We start from the raw sequence: 22,225 nt of genomic DNA on the forward strand, positions 1-22,225 counted from the left end.
AATCCTTGACTCCTTCCTCTTCAGATGTTCTCACCTGGCTTCACTTCCACTATTTTGTGACTTGGATTCTAAGGTGCTTCCTTCAACTGTGTCATTCCAACTGCCTTTAACAGCATTATTAATACCCGGACTCCAGAAATCCCTTATGATAGATGCAATCATTTATGTTTTCTTTTCCTTTTCTTAGGTTGATTAAAGTTGCCAACTTTACTGACTTTGACAATGCACATACTTGATATCCATTCTCAACTGTACCCTCAACAATATTCAGACATCTCATTATGTTTTTTCCAGTCACCCTTCTCTTGCATCATGCTTCTTGGTGACTCTTCAAAACCTTCACTGCTTTCCTTAAATCCCTAACCTTTCTCCTCATCTTTCTATCAGATGGCCTTGTGTCTTAGTTCAGTGATAAAACAACAGTTAAGTGTGAACTCTCTTAAGAAAATGCTCCACCTTAAACCAGAAACTTATCTGCAGATATCTTTCAATTATTCCCTTTATTCCCTGCATCTTCATATTTATATTATTCTTCTTCCTTCACTGCTCATCCCTGAATCTCTCACTTTCTCTGCTTCTCCCACTCAGCCAGAGTCACCCCATCCATAAAAAATTAACACTCCCTTCTCTGCTGAATCCTCTGTACTGCCTCAAGATAATAATTTTTCCCAGCCAAACTAGAAAAAAAAATTCTTTACACTCACTAGCCCTCCTCCCTCTCTTCCCTTCCCACTCATTTTTGCCAAACCACAGTTTGTCTTATCTTTCCATGACTTCACTGAAACTGCTCTTAGAATTCTGAATTGCCAAATTCTCTGGATACTTCTCAGCCCGCGCTTTGTGGCGTTGAGGGTTTTGACCATTCTGCCCTTCTTGAGTCTCCTTTGTTTCCACTGAGAGCATTTCTAGTTTGTTTCTTGTCTCTCTGGCCACTATTCCACAATTTCCCTTGTGGGTTTACTATCCTCTTACTGCTCCATTAGATAATAATGCCCTTTTGTGTTCTGGTGTTGGGTTTCTTTCCTTTTTTTTTCTTTCTCATTCTATCTAAAGATTATTTTTTATTTATTTCTCTCTCCTTCCCCTCCGTCCCCCCTCCCCTCCCCGTTGTCTGTTCTCTGTGTCCATTCGCTGTGTGGTTTTCTGTGTCCGCTTGTATTCTTGTCAGTGGCACCTGGAATCTGTGTCTTGTTTTGTCGCGTCATCTTGCTGTGTCAGCTCTCCATGTGTGCAGCGCCATTCCTGGGCAGGCTGCACTTTTTCTGTGCTGGGTGGCTTTCCTTACGGGGCACACTCCTTGTGCGTGGGGCTCCCCTACACAGGGGACACCCCTGCATGGCAGGGCACTCCTTGTGTGCATCAGCATTGTGTGTGGGCCAGCTCATCACCCAGGTCAGGAGGCCCTGGTTTTGAACCTTGGAACTCCCATGTGGTAGGCAGACACCCTATCATTTGGGCCAAATCTGCTTACTGACATAGTATCTTAATGTCTGTGATGTCCATGTGTTAATCTCTAGATTAGGCCTCTTCTTTTTTTTTTTTTTTAAGATTTATTTTATTTGTTTATCCCTCCCTTGCCGCTTGCTTGCTGTCTGCTTTCTGTGTTCACTCGCTGCACGTTCATTCTGTGTCTGCTTTTCTTTCTTTGTTGCGTCATCTTGCTGCGCCAGCTCTCTGCGGGTGTGGACTGTCACGTCCCCGCCAGTGCAGATCTGTTTGCCTTCACAAGGAGGCCCTGGGAAGTGAACCCAGGGCCTCCCATATGGTAGACGGGAGCCCAATCAGTTGAGCCACATCTGTTTCCCAGGCTTCTTCTTCTGAATGTCCCACAACCAGTTGTACATTTCAGAAATGTCAACATTTCAGGAATGGAAGCTGATCTCTTTTATCCTAGCCTAAACCTGTTCTCCCTTTTAGGTTTCTTAACTCAGTGACTGGCACCACAACCCACAAACCTGAGCCTCAAGTTTTCCTTTCTTTCTCACTCTTCTTCAGTCCCATATCAAATTAATCATCAAGTTCTGTCAATTCCCCATATTTGATGTCTCCTATCATCCACCTTCCTCTTTAAATCCCTTCCCTCTCCTCCTAGACATGGGAACAGGATTCCATCATCTCAACTGTGGACTCTTGCAGAAGCCATCTTGCTAGCCTCCTAGTTATGAGAATTGTTTCCTTTTCTTCCTCATCTTTGCAGTCCCTTCTCCATTCCACTGCCAAAGTGATTCTTTCTGCAAAAAATATGATTATGTCTCTGTCCCTCTTTTTTAAAAATTTATTTTTTATTTTATTTTATTTATTCCCCACCCCACCCCCATACACATTTGCCACCTGAGTTCTCTGTCAGCTCTCTGTGTCCTTTTGCTGCATGTTCTTCTGTGTTTGGCTGTCTTCTCTTCTGTCTTCTCTTTAGGAGGCACCGGGAACTGATCCTGTGAGACCTCCAACATGGGAGCGCGGAACTCAGTTGCTTAAGCCACCTCTGCTCCCTGGTCTGCTGCATATCTCACTGTCTTGCCTCTGAGTCTCCCTTTGTTGCGTCATCTTGCTATGCCAGCTGTCCACAACATGGACTGTCAGCTCTCCACAGCGTGGGCCAGCTTGCCTTCACCAGGAAACTCTGGAAATTGAACCCGGGGCCTCCCATATGGTAGATGGAAACCCAATTGCTTGAGCCACATCCGTTTCCTGATTATGTCTCTCTTACATCCAATACTCAGATCACTTCAAGAATTAGGAAAAAGTATAACTTGAACCAGGAGATACTGGTTGCAAAACCCTGTTCGAAGAGCATGGGCTGGAAGTGCCTTGTTATTACTTTGACTGTAATAAAAGATCAGAGGGTACACTGTGGCTCAGGAAGAACTGTCCTAGATACACGTGTCTTAGTTTCTACTTGAGATGGTAACCATATAAGGTCATCAACTGTTAAGCTATCTTCTTTGAAAAAAAGAAAAATTCCTTTGAATTGAAACTTTAAAAATCTAACATATATGCTTTTATTTAGGTAAGTACAAAGACCCATTTAATTCATTAGATTGGTTATGACATCTATTTCCTTCATGGGTTTTTTAGTCCTTGGAAGATTCAGAATTACATGCAGGAATGATGAAATCAAGCCCATGGTACAAAAACCTGAAGAATAAGTTTTGTAATCATTAGCATGATATGTATATGTTCAATATTTTAAGCATTTGTAATATTTAAGAGATTTGTCACATTAAAGAGTTCAGATTAGACTTGTCATATTAATTTAAAATTTGTGATGTTAGTCTTTTTTTACTTTAGTGGAAAGTAAGAACTCTAGGCATTGAGAGTCTGATAAAAGAATACAGCATGACCTAGGAAGGCATCTTACATAAAAAAAAAAAAGAACTAAATTTGCTCAAGCCACATCTACCTCCAACTACCAACTTACAAGAAATATAGATGAGAAAATAATACATCAGCTATCAGCAAAATCCAGACTGTGGGCAACTACAGTTTCCACAAACAACTTGATTTCTTTAAGTAATAAATTATAAGAAATAAAAAATAAGAGGTGGAGGGTGAACCTAAGGTTTGAAAGACAATTACAAAATACATAAGTCAATGAAGATGTGCTGGCTTTGTTTGGATCCTGATTCAAACAAACTTAAAAAACATCCATGCACAATTTAAAAGATAATTGGAAATTTGAATACAGACTTGATATTTTATTTTAATACACAAAGCCTATTTTCTTAGGGATGCATACTGAAATACTTATGGATGAAATTACATGATGGTTGGTATTTGTTTCAAAATATATGAAAAGAGGGAGGAGAGTGGGAGTATAGATGAAGCAAGATTGGCGGTGAGTTCATACTTGTTGAAGCTAGAAAAGAGGACATGGGGGCCATTATACTATTCTCCTTGCCTTTTGTATGTTTAAAATTTTCCAAAATAAATATACTTTTAAAAAAGTATAAAGAAAATCTATTGTAATTGCTATTGGAATGTCTAAGAGAACTGGATATGGTTTAACTTAATAGATTATAAAATTCATTTTAATTCTCAGGGAGGTTTTGCTTAGTGGAATCATTACATTTGTCTAGTCAGGTATTTCAAATGCTTGAAAATAAATAGTAAGTTAAATATACACATGCAATGTAAAGCATTTAAGAGAATCTAAATTAGCTAGATTTATAAACAGAACTGTTGATATGAAAGAATTTAGTTTGAACAAATTGATTTGTCTAATCATTAATCACAGATCCCCCGAAATTGTTTACTCTTATTTAAATAAGAATAAAAGTTTAATTTTATCACTAGATGTTTAAATTGAACAACTTTGTAAAATGTGAATTTAAACACTTAAATTAGGTCTTTGCATTTTTAATTTTCTGGGTCACTCCTTAGACTTTATATCCTCACAATGATAATCTAAAGAATAAAATCTGTATTCTTTTTTATGACATACAAGGTTTTTAGGACCAGTCCTGTTCTTTTTTTTTTTAATTTTTTTATTTTTTATTGACTTTGTAATAATATTACATTAAAAATATATATGTGAGGTCCCATTCAACCCCATCCCCCCACCCCCCCTCTCCCCCCCCCCCCAACAACACTCGTTCCCATCATCATGACACATCCATTGGATTTTGTAAGTACATCTTTGGGCACCTCTGCACCTCATATACATTGGTTCACATCATAGCCCATACTCTCCTCCATTCCATCCAGTGGGCCCTGTGAGGATTTACAATGTCCGGTGATTGCCTCTGAAGTACCATCAGGGCAGCTCCATGTCCCAAAGACGCCTCCACCTCTCATCTCTTCCTGCCTTTCCCCATACCCTTCGTCCACTATGTCCACCTTTCCCATTCCAATGCCACCTCTTCTATGTGGCCAGTCCTGTTCTTGTTCTGCTTTAATTCTATATTTAGGCATTAATTTCTATATTTCCTTTTCTTACATCATATTCTCATATATTAATACTGAAATGCCATACCATCTCTGAACATTCTCTGGTGTCTTAGTTCTCCATGCTTAGTCCATGCAGTTTTCCTGTTCTGGAATATTCCTCCCTTCTCATCACCCCCGCTTGTGGCCCTCCTTATTCTCCTTATTCTCTAAGACTCTCCTTAACCCTCCCTCCACCGTGATGTTAGTCCTGACTCCCCCAAGCCCACATAAGAGCTATTTCTACATATCATACACAGATCCAGTATTGTGATTAGCCTGTTTTACTTTATAATTAGAGAATAACTACTTGCAGGTTTCTCTTCCCATTTTGCTGGTTAATTTAACATTATGCTTGTCATATTTAGAAAGCTATTAGAACAATTCTTGTCATGTAGTAGCCTTCATTTTTTTTGATGAATTAAGTAATGTCCCAGTAATTCCAAGAGACTGAATTAAGTTTTCTTACTAAAGGGAATTGTTCATTTAAATTTGTGCAAAAGAATAAGTCACAAAGACCACTGGGTTTAGAATGCACTTTCTGAAACACTAGGATGAATAACAAACACTTGCCAAATGAAAGGCATCAGCAAAGCACGTTCATATGGGTGTGCCTGCATGTTTATGCAAAGCATTTATTACTTGCCGACAGTGTTTGCTTGCATACATTTATCCAGGGACTTAACATTATAACATATAAATAGCTGTTATTGTATATAGGCCTGAATTCACTGCATGTATGGCATTGAAGATATTCAGTAAATATCAGTGATAAGAAAAAGAAAGACAATGAAGAAATAAAGAGAAGAGAAATAGGTGCAAATGTCATGAATAAACCCCTATCAAGCTGTCACCAATTGCTAAAAAAAAAAAAAAAAAAAATTCCAGGCATTGAGAAAAGCCCCACAAAGAGATTAAAAGCCAAACAATGGGACTAGTCACAAACCAAGTCACAGAAAACTGAGCAAAGGGAGGGGTGAAGGAGAAGAAAAGGAAGCTTATCAGTTGTTATAATAAGTCTATTCAACAAGTCCTTTCACTATAGTTCTCTTTATTTTTATGCTATACCATTGCAGAATTAAATAGGAAAGTGAAGTTAATTTAATATTATGACTGCCATTTTTTAGAAAGCTATTAAAGCTCTATTTCCTGACTTTTAAAGATGTAAAGCTTTATACATTATTTGCTATGTATGACTTAGCTTTTAATTATCAGAGGTGTGTGTATGTGTGTGTTTTAAGAAGGAAGAGGAACTCTAACACATGAAACTTTATTCTCTACTTGTTCTTATTGACTGAGCATTAAATAATAAAGCTTTTTCTCTGAAATATATCGTCCTGTATTTAACCCATCAGGAATTTTGAAATTATGACTTGTTTAAGCTAATGCTTTCCAAATGTAGTTAAGTAAAATGATTTGTATGATGGTTAAGTTCATGTGCCACCTTGCCTAGGTTATGGTGTCCAGTTGTTCGGTCAAGCAGCACTGGCTTGATTGTTACTGTGAGGATATTTCATAGATTTAAATCATCAGTAAATTGATTGCATCTATGGCTGATTACATCTACAATCAACTGAGGAGACTGCCTTTAACAATGAGAGAAGTCTCATCCAATCAGTTGAAGGCCTTAAAAGGAGAATGATCATTTCAGAAGAACTAAGAATTTCCAACTGTACTTTAGCCAGCCTCCTGGGGAATTCATCAAAAACCTTCAGCAGAGTTTCTGCTTGTGGCCTGCCCTGCAGAATTTGAACTTGCCCGTCCTCACAGTCATGTGAGCCAATTCCCATGATAAATCTCATAATATTTATATAATATGTATGTATATGCATGTCTATGTCTGTGTCTATGTCTATGTATATATCTTGTTAGCTCTGTTTCCCTGGAGTACCTGGACTAACATAATCTGGCAGTGGACTTAACATGACAAGTCTTAAATTCCAGAAAATGTTAAGTATTTCTAAATGACAAAAAGGCTCTGATGGTAGATTTTTATTTTTCCTCTACTTTTACCAGCAAAAAATATTAAACTATAAGAACCTTACAGTATAAATGTTTTAACCCTTCTTTTTCTAACGTTAGTCACTTCCTTTTATTTCTTATTTCTAATTACTTATTTTATGTTTCCTGTCTCATTATTATTAATAAATTTGTTATTTTGTTTTGTTTACAAAATACTCAGCCATGGCTCTGTTTTACAAGAAAAATTATAACTAACTTCAGGAAATGGTACCCTAAAATATGTTACACTCAGAGACATTAATTTGAACATTAATAAGGTTAAACATACTCTATGACTCATTTTAGTTCCTCTCCAAAGCCAGAGTAAAACAGCAGAAAATGAAACTAATTGATTTCTGACCACTAGATGGGGAAACAATACAATTTAAAATAAAATGTACCTTGGGCCTCAACCACTCTATTTTCAAAAGTATTCGTTATTTCTGATTCTCACCAATCCCTTTGCCTCTAATCTTTTACATGCTTAGACATCCTGGCCTGAATGACATAATTACAAGTTATTTCTTGGAATAGCCTTATAAGTAGTCAAAACAGGCTGCAGGTGATAAAGACCACCATATCTCCTGAAATTCCTTCTTTGATCTCAGAAAGTTCTCCACCGTTACCAATTTTTCTTCTTTACTGGATTTGCTGTTATTGCTTCCATATTTTAAATAAATTCTCTTGATTCCACTTCTTCACCAGTTATTGTCCCATTTCTTTTTTCCTATTTTTTTGGTTAGTCCTTTTTAGCCAATTCTTCTTCTCCTGGGTCTATTAGAATTGGATGCCCAGTGCTTGGTTCTTTTCTTCTCTATGTACACTCACGTTCTTGGTCAACTCAAACAGTCTCATGGCTTTAAATGTTGAATATACACCTATGACTCTCAAATTTGTATTTTTCATCCAGACCTTTCTTCCAAACTCTTGACTCTCATACCTACCCAAAAGCCTCATCAACATCTCCACTTGGCTGTGTAAGGGATACTTCAAACTTAACATCCCTATGACCTCCTGATCTTCCCCACCCCTGGAATTTATTCACCTTCAACCTCTTCCATTTTGGTTGGTGGCAACGTCATCCTTGCAGTTGCTCAAGCCAAGCACCCTGGAGCCATCCTTGATCTGCTTTCCCTTATCTACCCCAAATCCAAATCCTATTGGTTATACCTTTAGTATATATCCAGAATCCAAACACTTCTCACCACCACCACTGCTACCATCCTGGTTAGAGCCACTTCCATACCTTGCCTCCATGCCTGCAATATCTCTCTAACAGGTGTTCCTGCTTCTACCTTTGCCCACCTCCTGTCTCTTTTCAACACAGCTGTTTAGGTGTTCTTTATAATAAAACAGAAGTAACATCATTGCTCTGCTCAAACCCCTTCTGTGTTCCCATTTCATTTAGAGCAGGGGTTTTTAACCTTTTTGTACCATGGACCTCTTTGCCAGTCAGGTGAAATGAATACTACTGTAATTTATTTATTGCATATATTCATAAGGGAAGGAAATACTAGATTTCAGTTAGAGGTCAGAGAAAATAAAGATAAGTCGATTTTTTTTCAAGCTCATTGACCCCCTGAAATCTTTCTGCAGACCTCTTGGGGGGGCCTATGGACCCCTGATTAAGAATCCCTGACTTGGGGTCAGAAGCACCATCTCTATCATGACCTGGAAGGCCCTACATGAGCTGGCTCTTCTACTGTTCCGTTCATTATTCATCCTATTCCATCTCCAGTTACTTCTTTCCTAGCCCTTGAACATACTAAGCCTTTCTAATACTGTTTGTTCTCTCTGCCTGAAACAGTCTTCCTCCAGATATCTGCATGCATAACTTGCTCACATCCTTCTGGATTTTGCTAAAATATCACTTTCTATAAAAGGAGCTACCACCACCTCTCTTTTTAAAGTTGCAACATCTATCTCCTGCCCTGCCCTCACACATCCCACAACCTAACCCTGCTCCATTTTCTTTCATAGCACTTGATACTTCCTAATATACAATTTCATTTGCCCACTTAAAATTTCTGTGTCTTTGTTTCTTACACCCTGCTATATGAAGGCAGGGATCTTTATTTTTTTTAAATAAATACTTGGTATTCCCTGAGCTTTCATTATTATGCCTAGTACATACAGGTTACAAGGGGCAGGGATGGGGATAAGGAAATGGGAGTTAATGCTTAAATTGGTACAGAGTTTGTTTGGGGTGATGGAAAACTTTTGGTAGTGGGTGGTTGTGATGGCAAAAGAACTTTGTGAATGTAATTAACACTACAAATTTTATATTTGAATGTGGTTTACAGGGGAAATTTTAGGTTTCTATATGTTACCAGAATAAAAATGAAAAGCAAAACAAAAAACAACAACGTAGAACTGTAGAACACAAAGAGTAAAACCTAGTGTAAACTATGGTCTATAGTTAACATTTATACATAATAATATTGTTTCCTCAATTGCAACGAAGATACCATATTAATGCAATATGTTAATAATACAGAAAATTATGTGTGTGAGTGGGGTTATATGGGAATTCTGTACTTCCTTGCATGATTTTTCTGTAAAAAGTTGTGGAACCACTCTAATAGCACTTTTAAAAAGCATTAGTTGAATGAATGAATGTCAAATATGTATCTCTTAGACCTTGACCTGAGGATTGGAGAGGTGAGGAACCAACATTTACAGGCAGGCAGGCAGGCCGGCAGGCAGGGCATCTGGAAAACATACATGTGTATGTTTTGAGGAGTGGTGGAGTGAGGAGAAGCGCTTATATCTTTCAAAATTCTACCTAAAGAAAATTTTCTTTTCCTGTGAAATACATGCTTTGAACCTGAATGCTGAGACCCATTTTACTTTCATTTCTTCCATGCCTCTTATTTAGCTTCTATTTGGGGTTTTTTCCTAACTCAGGTATTTCTTTACTTTGGAATTGACTCAAGCTCTCTGAAGGGAGCCTGAAAGTCTTTCACATAACATTTCCACTTTTATAAAATTAGCACTTTTGAAAAAAAATAAACTAGTTCTTAGTTTTCATTCCTTCCATTCTCTCCATCTGACAATTAACTTTCAGTTACTCCACTGAAAGATTACCTAGGCTATATAGCACCCTCTACCCAGCAACTACCAAAATTCCAGATTTCTGGAAGGTAAGCAAGCATACACCATAAACGTAACTTCCAAGACTCTTATTTTCATCATCTTTCTTCCAAGGGTTTGAATTCTGTGGAGTTGACAACTCTTAAATGAATCAAACTTTAAAATGAGGAAGTAAGGATGATGTGAAGTTTATTACTGTTGGTGGATTTTGTTCATCTCTGATGGAAACAATATCACAAGAATTTTGAGCCTGGCTGATTGGCAGGCCCTTTTCAACTTTGCCATCTTTGTAAGAATTCCCTGCAAATCTTATTGCAGTAATAATGTCAGGTAAAGGACTGTTTTTGAGATCTTTTCTTCCTCCTTCAACTTGTGTCCTCACTTTTTCATCATGGATTCTAGGGAGTAGATTTGAAGAAAAGAGTTAACATAGCAGCTCTGGGTCTGCAATCTTTAGAAGAATCTGCTTGCAAGCTTGGTCCTTGGCTGGTACCTGGGAACTCAGCTTCTAAAAATGTCCCTACACTGATATCAGAAATTACCTAATTAATAAGGGTGTTGAACTATGCCTAGACTGTTTGTATAACTAATATAATTTATGGTGTATGCCTGCTTATCTTCTAGAAGTCTGCACTTTTGGTACTTGCTAGGCAGTTGGTGCCTACGTGACCAGCCTCCCCAAAAAACCTTGTGTGCTGAATCTTAAGGATTTCCCTGAGAGGAAACTATACACAAGTTGCATTATTTTGCTGCTGGAGAAAGGAGTATTCTTGGTGTGTCTCCTCACAGGCTTGCAGGGAGAGAACATTGGTAGTCTGTGCGTGAATTTCTCCAGACTCTCACTGTAATATCTTCCCTTATGATCTGGCTGTATATTTTTACTGTGCCACTGTAATAAATCTTAGCCATGAGCTGGATGCTGAATCCTGTGAGTCTTCCAAGTGAATCATCAAACACGTTGGTATTTGATCAAACATGTGGGACCTCTGACGCAGTAGGAAGAATGCTCAAAGCTCCTCCTCTCCACCATTTCTTCTTCCAGTTACCAGCCTACAAATCTTGTAAATTTTCAGGAATTCATACTCAAGTCATGTATTCAAATTTCTCACTAGGATTACACTGGACATGGAAGACTTATCAAAGACAGTAGCTGGAATAGTATCACATAATATTTAAAGCAGTAAGATAAAAAGCTAATGTGTTCAATTTATTAGAGTAGCAAAAGATGAGAATAAGGGAAAAGGATTTAATATATATGAAAATAAAAGAATTTATACAGGAGTCAGAACACATATTAACTAGTTATTTTAATTAAACTAATATTTATTTAGCACTTCCATGTTAGTAGCCAGGTGGCTTGCACTCATATTTGGTAATTGGATGTCATAGGATATTAGAGGCTTTACGGTAAGACCCATAAACTCAAATGCTTGGAAGAGTGCACATAGAAATGCACAAAGCAAGGAATTTATTAAGATTATAACTACTAAGCTTCTATAACATCTTCCAGTTTTGCCTTTAAACCCTCATGAAAACACATTAAAATGAAACATGGAAGAGGGTTTAGCTAGTGGTTGAGTGCCAGCTTCCTATGTGTGAGGTCCTGGGTTCAATCCCCAGCACCTCCTGGAAAAAAAAAAAAGAAACATAATGGTGGCTGTTCTTGATAAGTATGTTTTCAATCCTGGGTATAAATTTTAACCATCAAGCATTTAAGGGAAACTATTAAGTAGCCATTTTATTAATAGTTTTTTCATACAGATTATGGATATTTAATATTTTACTGTAAAGAACATCAATGTAATGGTGGCAGTGGTCACACTGGCGGAGATGGTGGTGGCCCCGCTGACCTGAAGAAAGCTTCAGAACATTTTTAAAGCTGTGGCAATTTTCTTCACATTAAATAAGGGCAAACTTAGCATAATACAAATGGAAGATGCTCAGGCTTAAGTGCTGTGGGAGCTGCCTGCTCAACCAGCTCTTCTCTGCACATTTGTGGAGAAAAGAAACGTCTCCATACATTATACAAAGTTTGAAAGTCTGCTGACACAAAGAAATGACAAGACAATCTTTTGCTTACTTTAGACCAAAAGAAGGCTTAATGTTTCTGGGAGGTAGGCTTGGGACTAGCAGTTGTGTTGGGTGAGATGCTGGCAGTGGTGGCTGGCTGGCTGACTGGGATGGTGGAGGTGGTGGTATGGAAGTTGTTGAGTAAGGCCCTTGGCTTTTGCTGGTACCTAAGAAGCAAAGCAAACAACACCACGAATTAAGACACATCTTCAAAATACAAGAACTGCTTTTCCAAGTATGCAGAAATAAGACCCTTGTATATAAAAAGTGTAAAAAAATGCATCCCAGATTGAATTAATGCTTTAAAGAGTCTAATGTTCTAACTGCCATGGGAAATGGCATTTTAAATGTTCTATCACTTGAGATAAATAAAGTCTGTGAGTCTAATCCGACAATTAAACTAATTTCTCTTACTTCCCAGGTCCTTGTAAACCTTATTTTTAAGGTTTGTTTTAAGTTTCAAAGTAAACTTAGTTTTAGGTTCTGATTTTAATGAGCCCTTATCAACTTTATAACCGCAATCTTTATAAACCACATTTTAAAATGATTTCACAAATGGAGATTTTCTTCTGACCTATTAGTTTAAACCAAAGAGGTTTAGTTTTTTAATCTGATCTCATTTTTGTGCAATACACTCTTACTTGTTTTCAGTGCTATATTTGAACCTTTAATGAGAAGTTGAATTTTGTTTCAGGTTGATTTTTAAACATTGGAACTTATAAACAACATCACAAGGAAATCATATAAATTATAGAAAATTGTAGTATAGAGATGAGAACAAATAAGTATAAATCACCCATGATCTCATCACCCAATAATATCTAATGAGTTGCATGTATTTGTAAACATTTTAATGACAACATATGCTTTTATGGGAAGGGAGAAAAATGGGGCCATTTTTCTATTTTGCTTCCAGTTTTTTACTTTTTGTCAATATTAATAAACATCTTTCTAGGTTAATATAATTGCAATATAATATTTAGCTGTTGTATGGTTTTTCTTCATACATCTTCATCATGATTTTTAAAATTAGTGCCCTAGTATTAGACATTTGTGTTATTTCTTTTATTTTTTTGTTGTAACTTAAAAAATGGCTAAGTCTTTGTAGATATCTTTAAATTTTTTTCATAGGATAAATTCCTGTAAGTAGAAATTCTGGGTCAGATGACATCTTAAAGTTTATGACACAAAATATCAAATTACCTTCAGAGAGCTATCAACTGACAGCACCACCTGTTAATATATGATTGCCTTCTTCATAAATCTTTGCCAACATTAACATTATCAGGTTTTAGATCTTGTCAATATTACAGAAAATTTTGTACCTTCTTGTTTTTTGTTAATTTCATTTTTTATCAAGATAATATGTACTTAGGCTTAGCAAGTCAGGGAGCACCAAATAACATGACAGAAACAGTCATCTGGTCTCCCCACTGGAGGTTAATGTGTCCAACATCTTAGATGTTTCTTTTACACATACTTTCAGATTTCTATTAATACATTTTTATGACTATTGTTGGATTCATGATTTTTAAAAAGACTCTGGTCTTTTATTAGGTAGATATGGATTTTTGCCTTCTTATCCTTCCTTTTCTGATATAGCAAGATCATGGTTATTTTATTAAATCCATATTTATTGCTTTCATTATAATGACTATGTAAATATTGCTTATTTTTGAGTCAAGTGGTGTACTATGATTACATTTCTTTTCTCACTCAACTTATTGTTTTGCTGGAGTTAATACACAAATTTTATCATTTGCTTAGTTTTCTTTGTGACTCTTCACACAATTTCCCATAGTTAAATAAAATGCCTTTAAAATTTCTATAATGTTAAACCTATCAGATAATTTATCAGTGCCAGTATTTTCTCTCTGTCTACTTACTCTAATCTGAACTGTTTTAAGGTCTGTCACACAGCTCTCATCTTGGGATTTTCTCTTTGCCATCATCATGGTTGTAAAATACTGGGAGAAATTATGATAAAGAGTACAAGCTCTGGAGCCAGAGTGCTTGGGTTCAAATCTTGGCTCTACCACTTCCTTGCTGTCTGATTTGGATAAGTTACTTTCCAGTTTCAACTATATAAATGGAACTTCACTGGGTTCTGTTGAGGATTAAATTGACCTAGCATATTAAAGCACTTAAGATAGTGCCTGGCACACAAATATCTAATATTTATTGAATGTCTACTATATGTCCAAGCACTGTTCCAGGCACTAGAACAAACAGAGGGAAGGGAAAAAAAAGACAACTTTCTTCTCTTATGGATTTGGGGAGATTAATAATAAAATGTAGGTAAAACATATGGCAAGAAGTACTGTGAATGGCGAGAAGACTACATAATGGTGTGGTATTTGGTGTGGTATTGTGCTTCTCTTCAAGGCATTCAGTGATTTCACTATGGTAGATTGAACTTGGACATGATGGGAGCCTTTACCTCATGGATACCAGTGAATACTACAAATCCAGGCTTGATGTATTGTTTTGTTGATTGTTAGCTTTAGGAAAGTGATGGAGAAAATACTAATAATGCAGATTAAATTTATAAAATATATTATTTCTGCAATAATTACATTGTGAATAGCATAAAAAATTAAGGAAATGTTCTTCCAGTATTTGAAACTTTTACCTAATTCATCAAAGAAGTCACTCAAGTCATTGACAAATTAGTGAATTCTCACACACACTTTCGTTGTTTCTCTTTTGTTTTACTTGTTAACATAAATGAAAATATCAACATTCAGGCTGGACTTATACTCATGTAATTCTAACTGTAGGTTGTCTATAGATAAAAGAGTCTGGCAAAAACCAACAACTGAGTGTATGGAATTTTCGATAAAGTATATTTTATCTATTATTATTATTTGCAGATTGTGTGCTATTATTTACAGTTCTTTACATCAGCAATATTTATTATGTATGTGTGTAAAACACACACACACACACACAAAGATCTCCTGGAGAACTGTTTGTTAAATATTACCAGTATTGCATTACTGGTACCCCAAAATTTCTCTATTCTGTTGGGTACATAGTAAATAGAGCTGCTTGTCTCTGTTCTCTCTCTCCTTTGCTTTGCCCCTCTCTGTCATTCCTTCATATTTTGAGTTGAAATTATTCATATTGCCTAGTTTCCCTGAATATATAATTTATATCTCTTAGCCTCCTTGTTTTGTGGTGATTTTTGGAGATGAAAAGGGATGCCACCTTGGAAACCATTTTAATTTTTACATATCTTAGATAACTAATAAGATCAATTTTTTCATGTTTATAACTATTTTCCTTTTAAAATTTTATTATCTATGAAAATTCTTTGCCTATATATTTAATGGTATTTGCTTTATAAAATTATGTTTTTATCCTATTTATTAAGGATACTAATCTTTTTGTTGCTTACATGAACAAACTGAAAGTAATTTGGCTACTTTGGCACCTGCCTCTGCCTACTCAAATATTAAAACAATCATAACTAAAATATGTCCTAACCAATAAACCCAATCTTGTAAACCTTTGAAAAAATTAGCACTTTGCTATAAATTTCCTTCAAGGGTCAATACCAAAGTTTTACAAAGCATTTTATACAAAAACCTTCCTAATTCCTCGGAGGCGTTTCTCTTTCCAAAGATTTTCACTTATGGTAATTGCTAAAAATACAGCCCTCTCTCTTTATCTTCTCCACTCACTGCCTCAGTCCTCCCTTTCTTCTCAGAGTCTTTAAAATTGCTAAGACACTGAACTGCTGACCCTTGATACCCTCTGCCTGATGCAATTCTCACATGTATATCTTGCTTTCTCTTCTGACAGTGATTTTTTTTTGGTTGGCTGGGGTAAACTTGAATAAAAATGTTCAACTCATTACATTTATGTTAGGTGTGTTTTGTTCGGTTTAATTTTGTCATAAATAAATTTCTCACATATAAGACAGCACTTTTTCTTTAGTTCAATTAATCAAACCCATTTATGTATAATTTCCATCAGTAGGGTTATGTTTAAGTCCATCTCAACTTATAACACTGATGTAAAGGCAGTGGTCGCCAGAGGTTCTGAAGGGAGGGAGAGGGAAGAATAGGTGTAACATGGAGCATTTTGGGACAGTGGAATTGTCCTGTACGACACTGCAATGACAGATATAGGCCATTAAACATTTTGTCAAAATCTATAAAATTGTACAGTGCAGAGTTTATAATGTAAACTTAGACCATGGTTAGTAGCAATGCTTCAATATTTGTTCATCAACTTTAACAAATGTACCACAATGATGAAAGATGTTATTAATAGGGGAAAATGTGAGCAGAAGAGAGGGTGGGATATATGGGAATCCCCTATATTTTCTATGTAACTTTCTTGTAATCTAAAACTCTTTTAAAAATAAAGTCACAATGGAAGTATCTAGGTGGCTATATGACATTCAAGGTATCTTTTTGGAGACCAGCATACATCAGAAGGATGGATCTCTGGTGAACACAATACTTGAGAATGCACTGATGTTCAGCAGGGATTTGCCATTAAGTTAGCATGGCAGTGACACAGACAAACTCATTTGGGGAGATGTTGGTTGAGAGAAACAGCATTCTGAGATGCCCAATGCACTGACATTTCTGAAGTTGTTGGACACATATTTATCACTGCTTTCACCCTGCCTGCCCTTTTGGAAGACTCCCAGATCCTTCTGGAACAGTGCAATCCTGCTATGATGACTTATTTGGGGGTTGTTTTATTTGGTCTCCTTAACAGTATTTGAGGCTAATTCAGTCGATGGAAAGCAATTTAATTTTGTAAATAAAGTTTTTTTTTTCCTTTTAAAAAAATATACGTCTTTAAGTTGAGTGGCATGCATTTATTTGGGAATTTCACTCATTCACTCACAAGTTAACTTATGAATGACATAGATAGCGGATAGTCGTGGCAATAAAAAAATATTAATAGCCAGGATAATGACAGCAGCAGCCAAACCTGTTGCATGTGAGTTGCCAGGCTTTCCTTGAAGCTCACATGTCTAGTGGACCCTTTACATTCACTAAAGCCCTCTGTGTAGGTACCCGTCCTACTCCCATTTAGACAGATGAAGAAAACGAGGCAGAGAAGGGGGAAGTCACCTGCCTAACACATGGCACAGGCAGGGTTTGAACCCAGGTCATCCAGCTCCAGAGCTGATGCTTTTAATCACCCTGTGATGTGTGCTCTCCTGGAAGAGTTTAGAAAATTAGCCCAAATAGATGACCGTACACCTTACTGACTTTATTTTTTGCTTTCAAATTGGTAAGTGAATGACTGTTGAGGTCACTGCTGTCCACTGGATGAGCCCCAGCTGTAGAGGAGTTGACTCACCTACACTGTGTTTTAAAATTCTCAGAAAAAATCCAACAACCTGTTCTTGTGTTAAATGGGCAGAACTGGCAACAATGAAAAACACTTCTGCTTGGCATTGCTTGCTGAGAGCTGGACAGGCTCTAACCTAGCACTGTCTAATAGAAATAGAATGTGAGCCATGTGTAATTTTAAATTTACTAGTGTCATATTAAACAAAGCAAAAAGAAGCAGATAAAGTTAATTTTAATAAAATATTCCATTTAGCTCCCCCAAAATAAAAAATAAAAATAAAATTAAAGGGGAAAAAAAAGAAGTCCTTCCTTAGCCTGAGAGCAAATAATTATGAACTTATACTTTTCTCCTATTTTTTTTATGGTTTCATTTTTCACATTTAACTCTTTAAGACTATTATTAATTTATTTTGGAGTCTGTTGTGTGCTAGGGATCTAATTTTATGTTTTTTAAAAAATGTTGCTGTTGTTTCTCCAGTGTCATTTATCAAATGTCCCAGCATCTATTGGTTTAATAAGCTATAGCTTACTTACTGATTTGAAATGCCTCTTTTGTCATAGAATAGCATTGAAAATCTTAGTGAATTTGACAGATGAAAATGATATTGTAGCAGTTTGATATTACTGATGAATTCCAAAAAGAAATATTGGATTATGTTTGTAGACTGATCTTTTCCTCTGGGCATATTAGATTATATTGGATTCATAGGTTTCCTTGATTAAGTAATCATGTAAACCTCTCATTTCAGTAGGGCATTGAATCCCCACCTTTTGGTGGGTGGGGACTCACAGATAAAAGGCACGACAAAGGACAGAGTTGAGGGCTTTTGATGTTGGAGTTCTGATGTTGGAGTTTGATGCTGAAGTTTTAAGCTGGAGCCCCAAGGGAGAGAGACAGAGCCATTTGCCTGCTAGTCTACATCTGACCTTGTGGAGAAAGGTAAAGCCTAGAGAGCCTCATAGTCTACAGCTGACCTTGTTCAGAAAACAGAGGAGCTGAGCCCAGAGGAACCCAGGAGGCCTGAACCCGCACAGACGTTGGCAGCCATCTTGCTCCAACATGTGAAAATAGACTTTGGTAAGGGAAGTAACTTATGCTTTATGGCCTGGTATCTGTAAGCTCCTACCCCAAATAAATACCCTTTATAAAAACCAACTGTTTTCTGGTATTTTGCATCAGCACCCCTTTGGCTGACTAATACAGATATCTTGTTATTTTAATTTATAAACAGAAGAGTTTGACTTCATAAGTAATTTAAAAGCTGTACTCAAAGAGAATAAGGTGCTGTGAGTACACATTCAGATGAAACGAAAAACACTTTTTAGCATCTGTGACTTATCTTTTTATCACATGGGAAAGATTTTAACAAGTAGGATGTATTACCGATGCAAGTGAGCTAAGGCTTGGGGGAGAGAAATTATAGACATGGTATGGGAAATGGTGAGTCCTTTTAATTGGACTTACCCTGGAAACTATGTGCTGCTTTTCTCCCTTTACATAAGTTTATGAGACTTCTTTTTGGTGAGATATTGGTGGTGGACCTCTGCTGCTTTGCTTCCCTGGTATCTATTCTCCTTGCAGTAGATATAATAACCTGTGCAATCAGGAAAGGGGAATGTTGTTTTGCCACTGGACTTGGAACTAGAAGGGGATTGATGTGGGGCTGCTGGCTGCCATCTTGCCAATCCATGTGGAGAGCTTGCTTAAGAGGGCAGCAAAGCCAGAGGAGGGAGGCCCTGGTTAGATTTTTTTTAAAATGCCTTTGGAAAATGGTCAGATAATTTGAAAGGCTAAATGAAACACTAAACTAATTGTTTAAATGTCCGATTACTCATTAAGTTTGGGTGAGCATGTGACAACATCTTTCTCAGTTACACTAGTATTAGTATTTGCAAAATATATGATCTCTTTCAAATACTACAAGGAGTAAAAGTAATTTTAGTTTCTCTAGAAGGAAACCAGGTAGGATTACCCTAAGGTAATATGATTGGCTCTAAAATCTTAAGCTGGGCATCATAAGGTATATTAAAATCATTTCGGGAAACGGACTTGGCCCAGTGGTTAGGGCGTCCGTCTACCACATGGGAGGTCCGCGGTTCAAACCCCGGGCCTCCTTGATCCGTGTGGAGCTGGCCCATGCGCGGTGCTGATGCACGCCAGGAGTGCCCTGCCATGCAGGGGTGTCCCCCGCGTAGGGGATCCCCACGCGCAAGGAGTGCGCCTGTAAGGAGAGCCGCCCAGCGTGAAAGAAAGTGCAGCCTGACCAGGAATGGTGCCGCCCACACTTCCCGTGCCGCTGACGACAACAGAAGCAGACAAAGAAACAAGACGCAGCAAATAGACACAGAGAACAGACAACCGGGGAGGGGGGGGGAATTAAATAAATAAATAAGTCTTTAAAAAAAAAATCATTTCATTTTTGCCATTCATTTTTGCCAGCTGCCATAGTAGGCAATTCACATATATAATCCTACTTAACCTTTATAATAAACCAATGGGGGTATATATTATTATGTTGTTACCATTTGATAGTTAAGAAAGTTACCCAAATTCAAGAGAGTTAGTAAGCAAGAAAGGTGGGGTTCAAACAACCAGAATTTTCAAATCCTAGTTAATTGCTTATGATATCTATGTCTTTTCTGTTATACGCTGCTGCTTCTTAAGGTAATGAAATGGAAATTATTGGTAAGTTCAAATGGAGATTTTAACACATTTTTCTAAGATCTGGGTGTAAGTCCAGTTCTTCTGCTTTGTACTTTTCCTCAGTGTGAGTTTGTAGGATTGTTTTCAGTGTCATATAGGGCAACACTAACTCTGGAGAACTGCAGTCTGTAAAGAAATTCACATCTATGGTGTTTTGGTTGATAAATGTATGAATCTTCATAATCTAAAGTCATGAAAAGACTTAGAAGGAATGAAACAAAGTAAATAAAGGAGAAGAACAAGTTTAGAGTTCAACTGGCCTCAAGAATTGGGGATGTAAAATTTGAGAACTAACACTTAAAACTGTCATCTACTTACGGATCTTATGCCCAAGGCTCAGGGGGCTGGCCTCGGTGGCCAGTGGCTTTCAAAGGCTGGAACCAAAAAGACCAATTGGAATTCCTTCTTGAAAGAATTACATGAACTATGTGGGGTTGTGGTCTCCTGCATCGACAGGCAGTCCTGTCTCCTGGGTAGTGCAGAATGATTTAGCTATAGGAGGCTAAATGGGTGAATTTGGAATCTGCTATCTACCCCTATTTCAAGATGGGTGGGTTAAGAAACTATATACCTGGGCATTTGACAGAAGCTTAAGAAGGAGATTTTGGGCCTTTTGCTAATAAGTCAGGTGGGAGCTTAAGTGACTAAGGGCAAAAATAAAAGAAACATGACTGTACTTGTATCAGGGAAACAGTCCACACTAGTTACAGGAAAAAATGAGGGAAGGAGGGAAATGAAGGGGAGAGAAATTGCAAAACCTTCTAGTGCATAAAAACGGCTTTCATGAATCTTGGGAAGTTAACAATCCCCAATTCAAACTTTTCATTCTCTTTAACAACTGTGAGGGGCACACCATGGGCCAGTGGCGTCTGGTCCTGCCCCCCTGAGGGTGGCTCATTTAACCTTAGACCACCCAAAGTGGTGAGATTTTTGTCAGGATCTGAAACTCTATACACTAAAATCAAAACTGAGGGGGAGAGGGAAGCAGATATGGCTCAATTGATAGAGTGGCCCCCTACCAAATGGAGGGTCCAGGGTTCGATACCCAGGGTGTCCTGGCCCGTGTGGTGAGCTGGCCCACGCGCAGTGCTGCCGTGTGCAAGGAGTGCTATGCCAAGCAGGGGTGTCCCCTGCATAGAGGTACCCCATGTGCAAGGAGTGCACCCCGCAAGGAGAGAACCCCACATGAAGAAAAGTGCAGCTGCCCAGGAGTAGCACTGCACACACAGAGAGCTGATGCAGCAAGATAATGCAACAAAAAAGAGACACAGATTCCCAGTGCCACCTGACAAGAATGCAAGTGGACATGGAAGAACACACAGCAAATGGACACAGAGAACACAATGGGGGAGGGGGAAGGGAGAGAAATAAATAAAATAAACCTTAAAAAACAAAAACAAAAAAAAAACCACAATGAGAACCTGGCTTGAAAGGTTAGGTCACATAGCTAATAAATAGTAAAGGCAGGATTCGAAAACAGATTTAAAAATAAAACAACAAAACTGAGGGACAGGGAAGAAGGAAGGAGCCAAAAGGGTGGGGGTGGAGAACAGTTGAGGAGACACAGAGTATGGAGGTATATTAATTTTATAAGAAATAGAACTTTTATTTTTTTCACAAACTTTGCACTTTAGGTGTTTCTGCCAACCAAAATACTGGTTCCAGATATTTTTATAACATTCTTGTGATACCCCGGAGATTCTGACATTTGTGACTTTTGACTAAAAAGTTACCTATACCATTTTTCATGCCCGAAGAAGTCTGAGAAGTCTAGAGACATGGTTCTCAATCTTTTTAAATCTATGAATTCCTTTACAAAACCAAAGGCACTCGATTTTATTGCCCCCATTGCCACAGAACCCTGACCCAGTACTAGGCATTTCTAATTCTGATTTTTTGTTGGGATGTCTTAGAATTGGGTCAGGTATCAGAAAACTTTATTTTTGCCCTCAGCTCTTCGGCTAAGTTTGTCCTTGCCATATCATTTAACCTCCATGTGACTCAGTTTTTCCACCTGTCAAATGGAAATCATATGACTTCATTACTTCACAGGAGTTCAAGGATTAAAAGCTAGAACATGGGTGAAAGCATCTTGAAAAGTATGAAGCAC

General features: G+C 37.4%; 1 protein-coding gene across 7 annotated transcripts in view; it reads right to left on the reverse strand.

Annotated features, from left to right (window-relative positions):
- The window catches only part of FYB1 (FYN binding protein 1), a 171,986-nt gene that overhangs the window by 42,801 nt on the left and 106,960 nt on the right, over positions 1 to 22,225 (reverse strand). For all 7 annotated transcript variants that reach the window (XM_058308203.2, XM_058308185.2, XM_012520798.4 and 4 more), the window contains one exon: positions 12,098 to 12,254. In XM_058308203.2, the coding sequence (XP_058164186.1) occupies positions 12,098 to 12,254 (157 nt within the window). The remainder of the gene's footprint in view (positions 1 to 12,097; positions 12,255 to 22,225) is intronic.

Source organism: Dasypus novemcinctus, chromosome 2 (assembly GCF_030445035.2).
Source record: "Dasypus novemcinctus isolate mDasNov1 chromosome 2, mDasNov1.1.hap2, whole genome shotgun sequence".
Classification (NCBI taxonomy): Eukaryota; Metazoa; Chordata; class Mammalia; order Cingulata; family Dasypodidae; genus Dasypus; species Dasypus novemcinctus.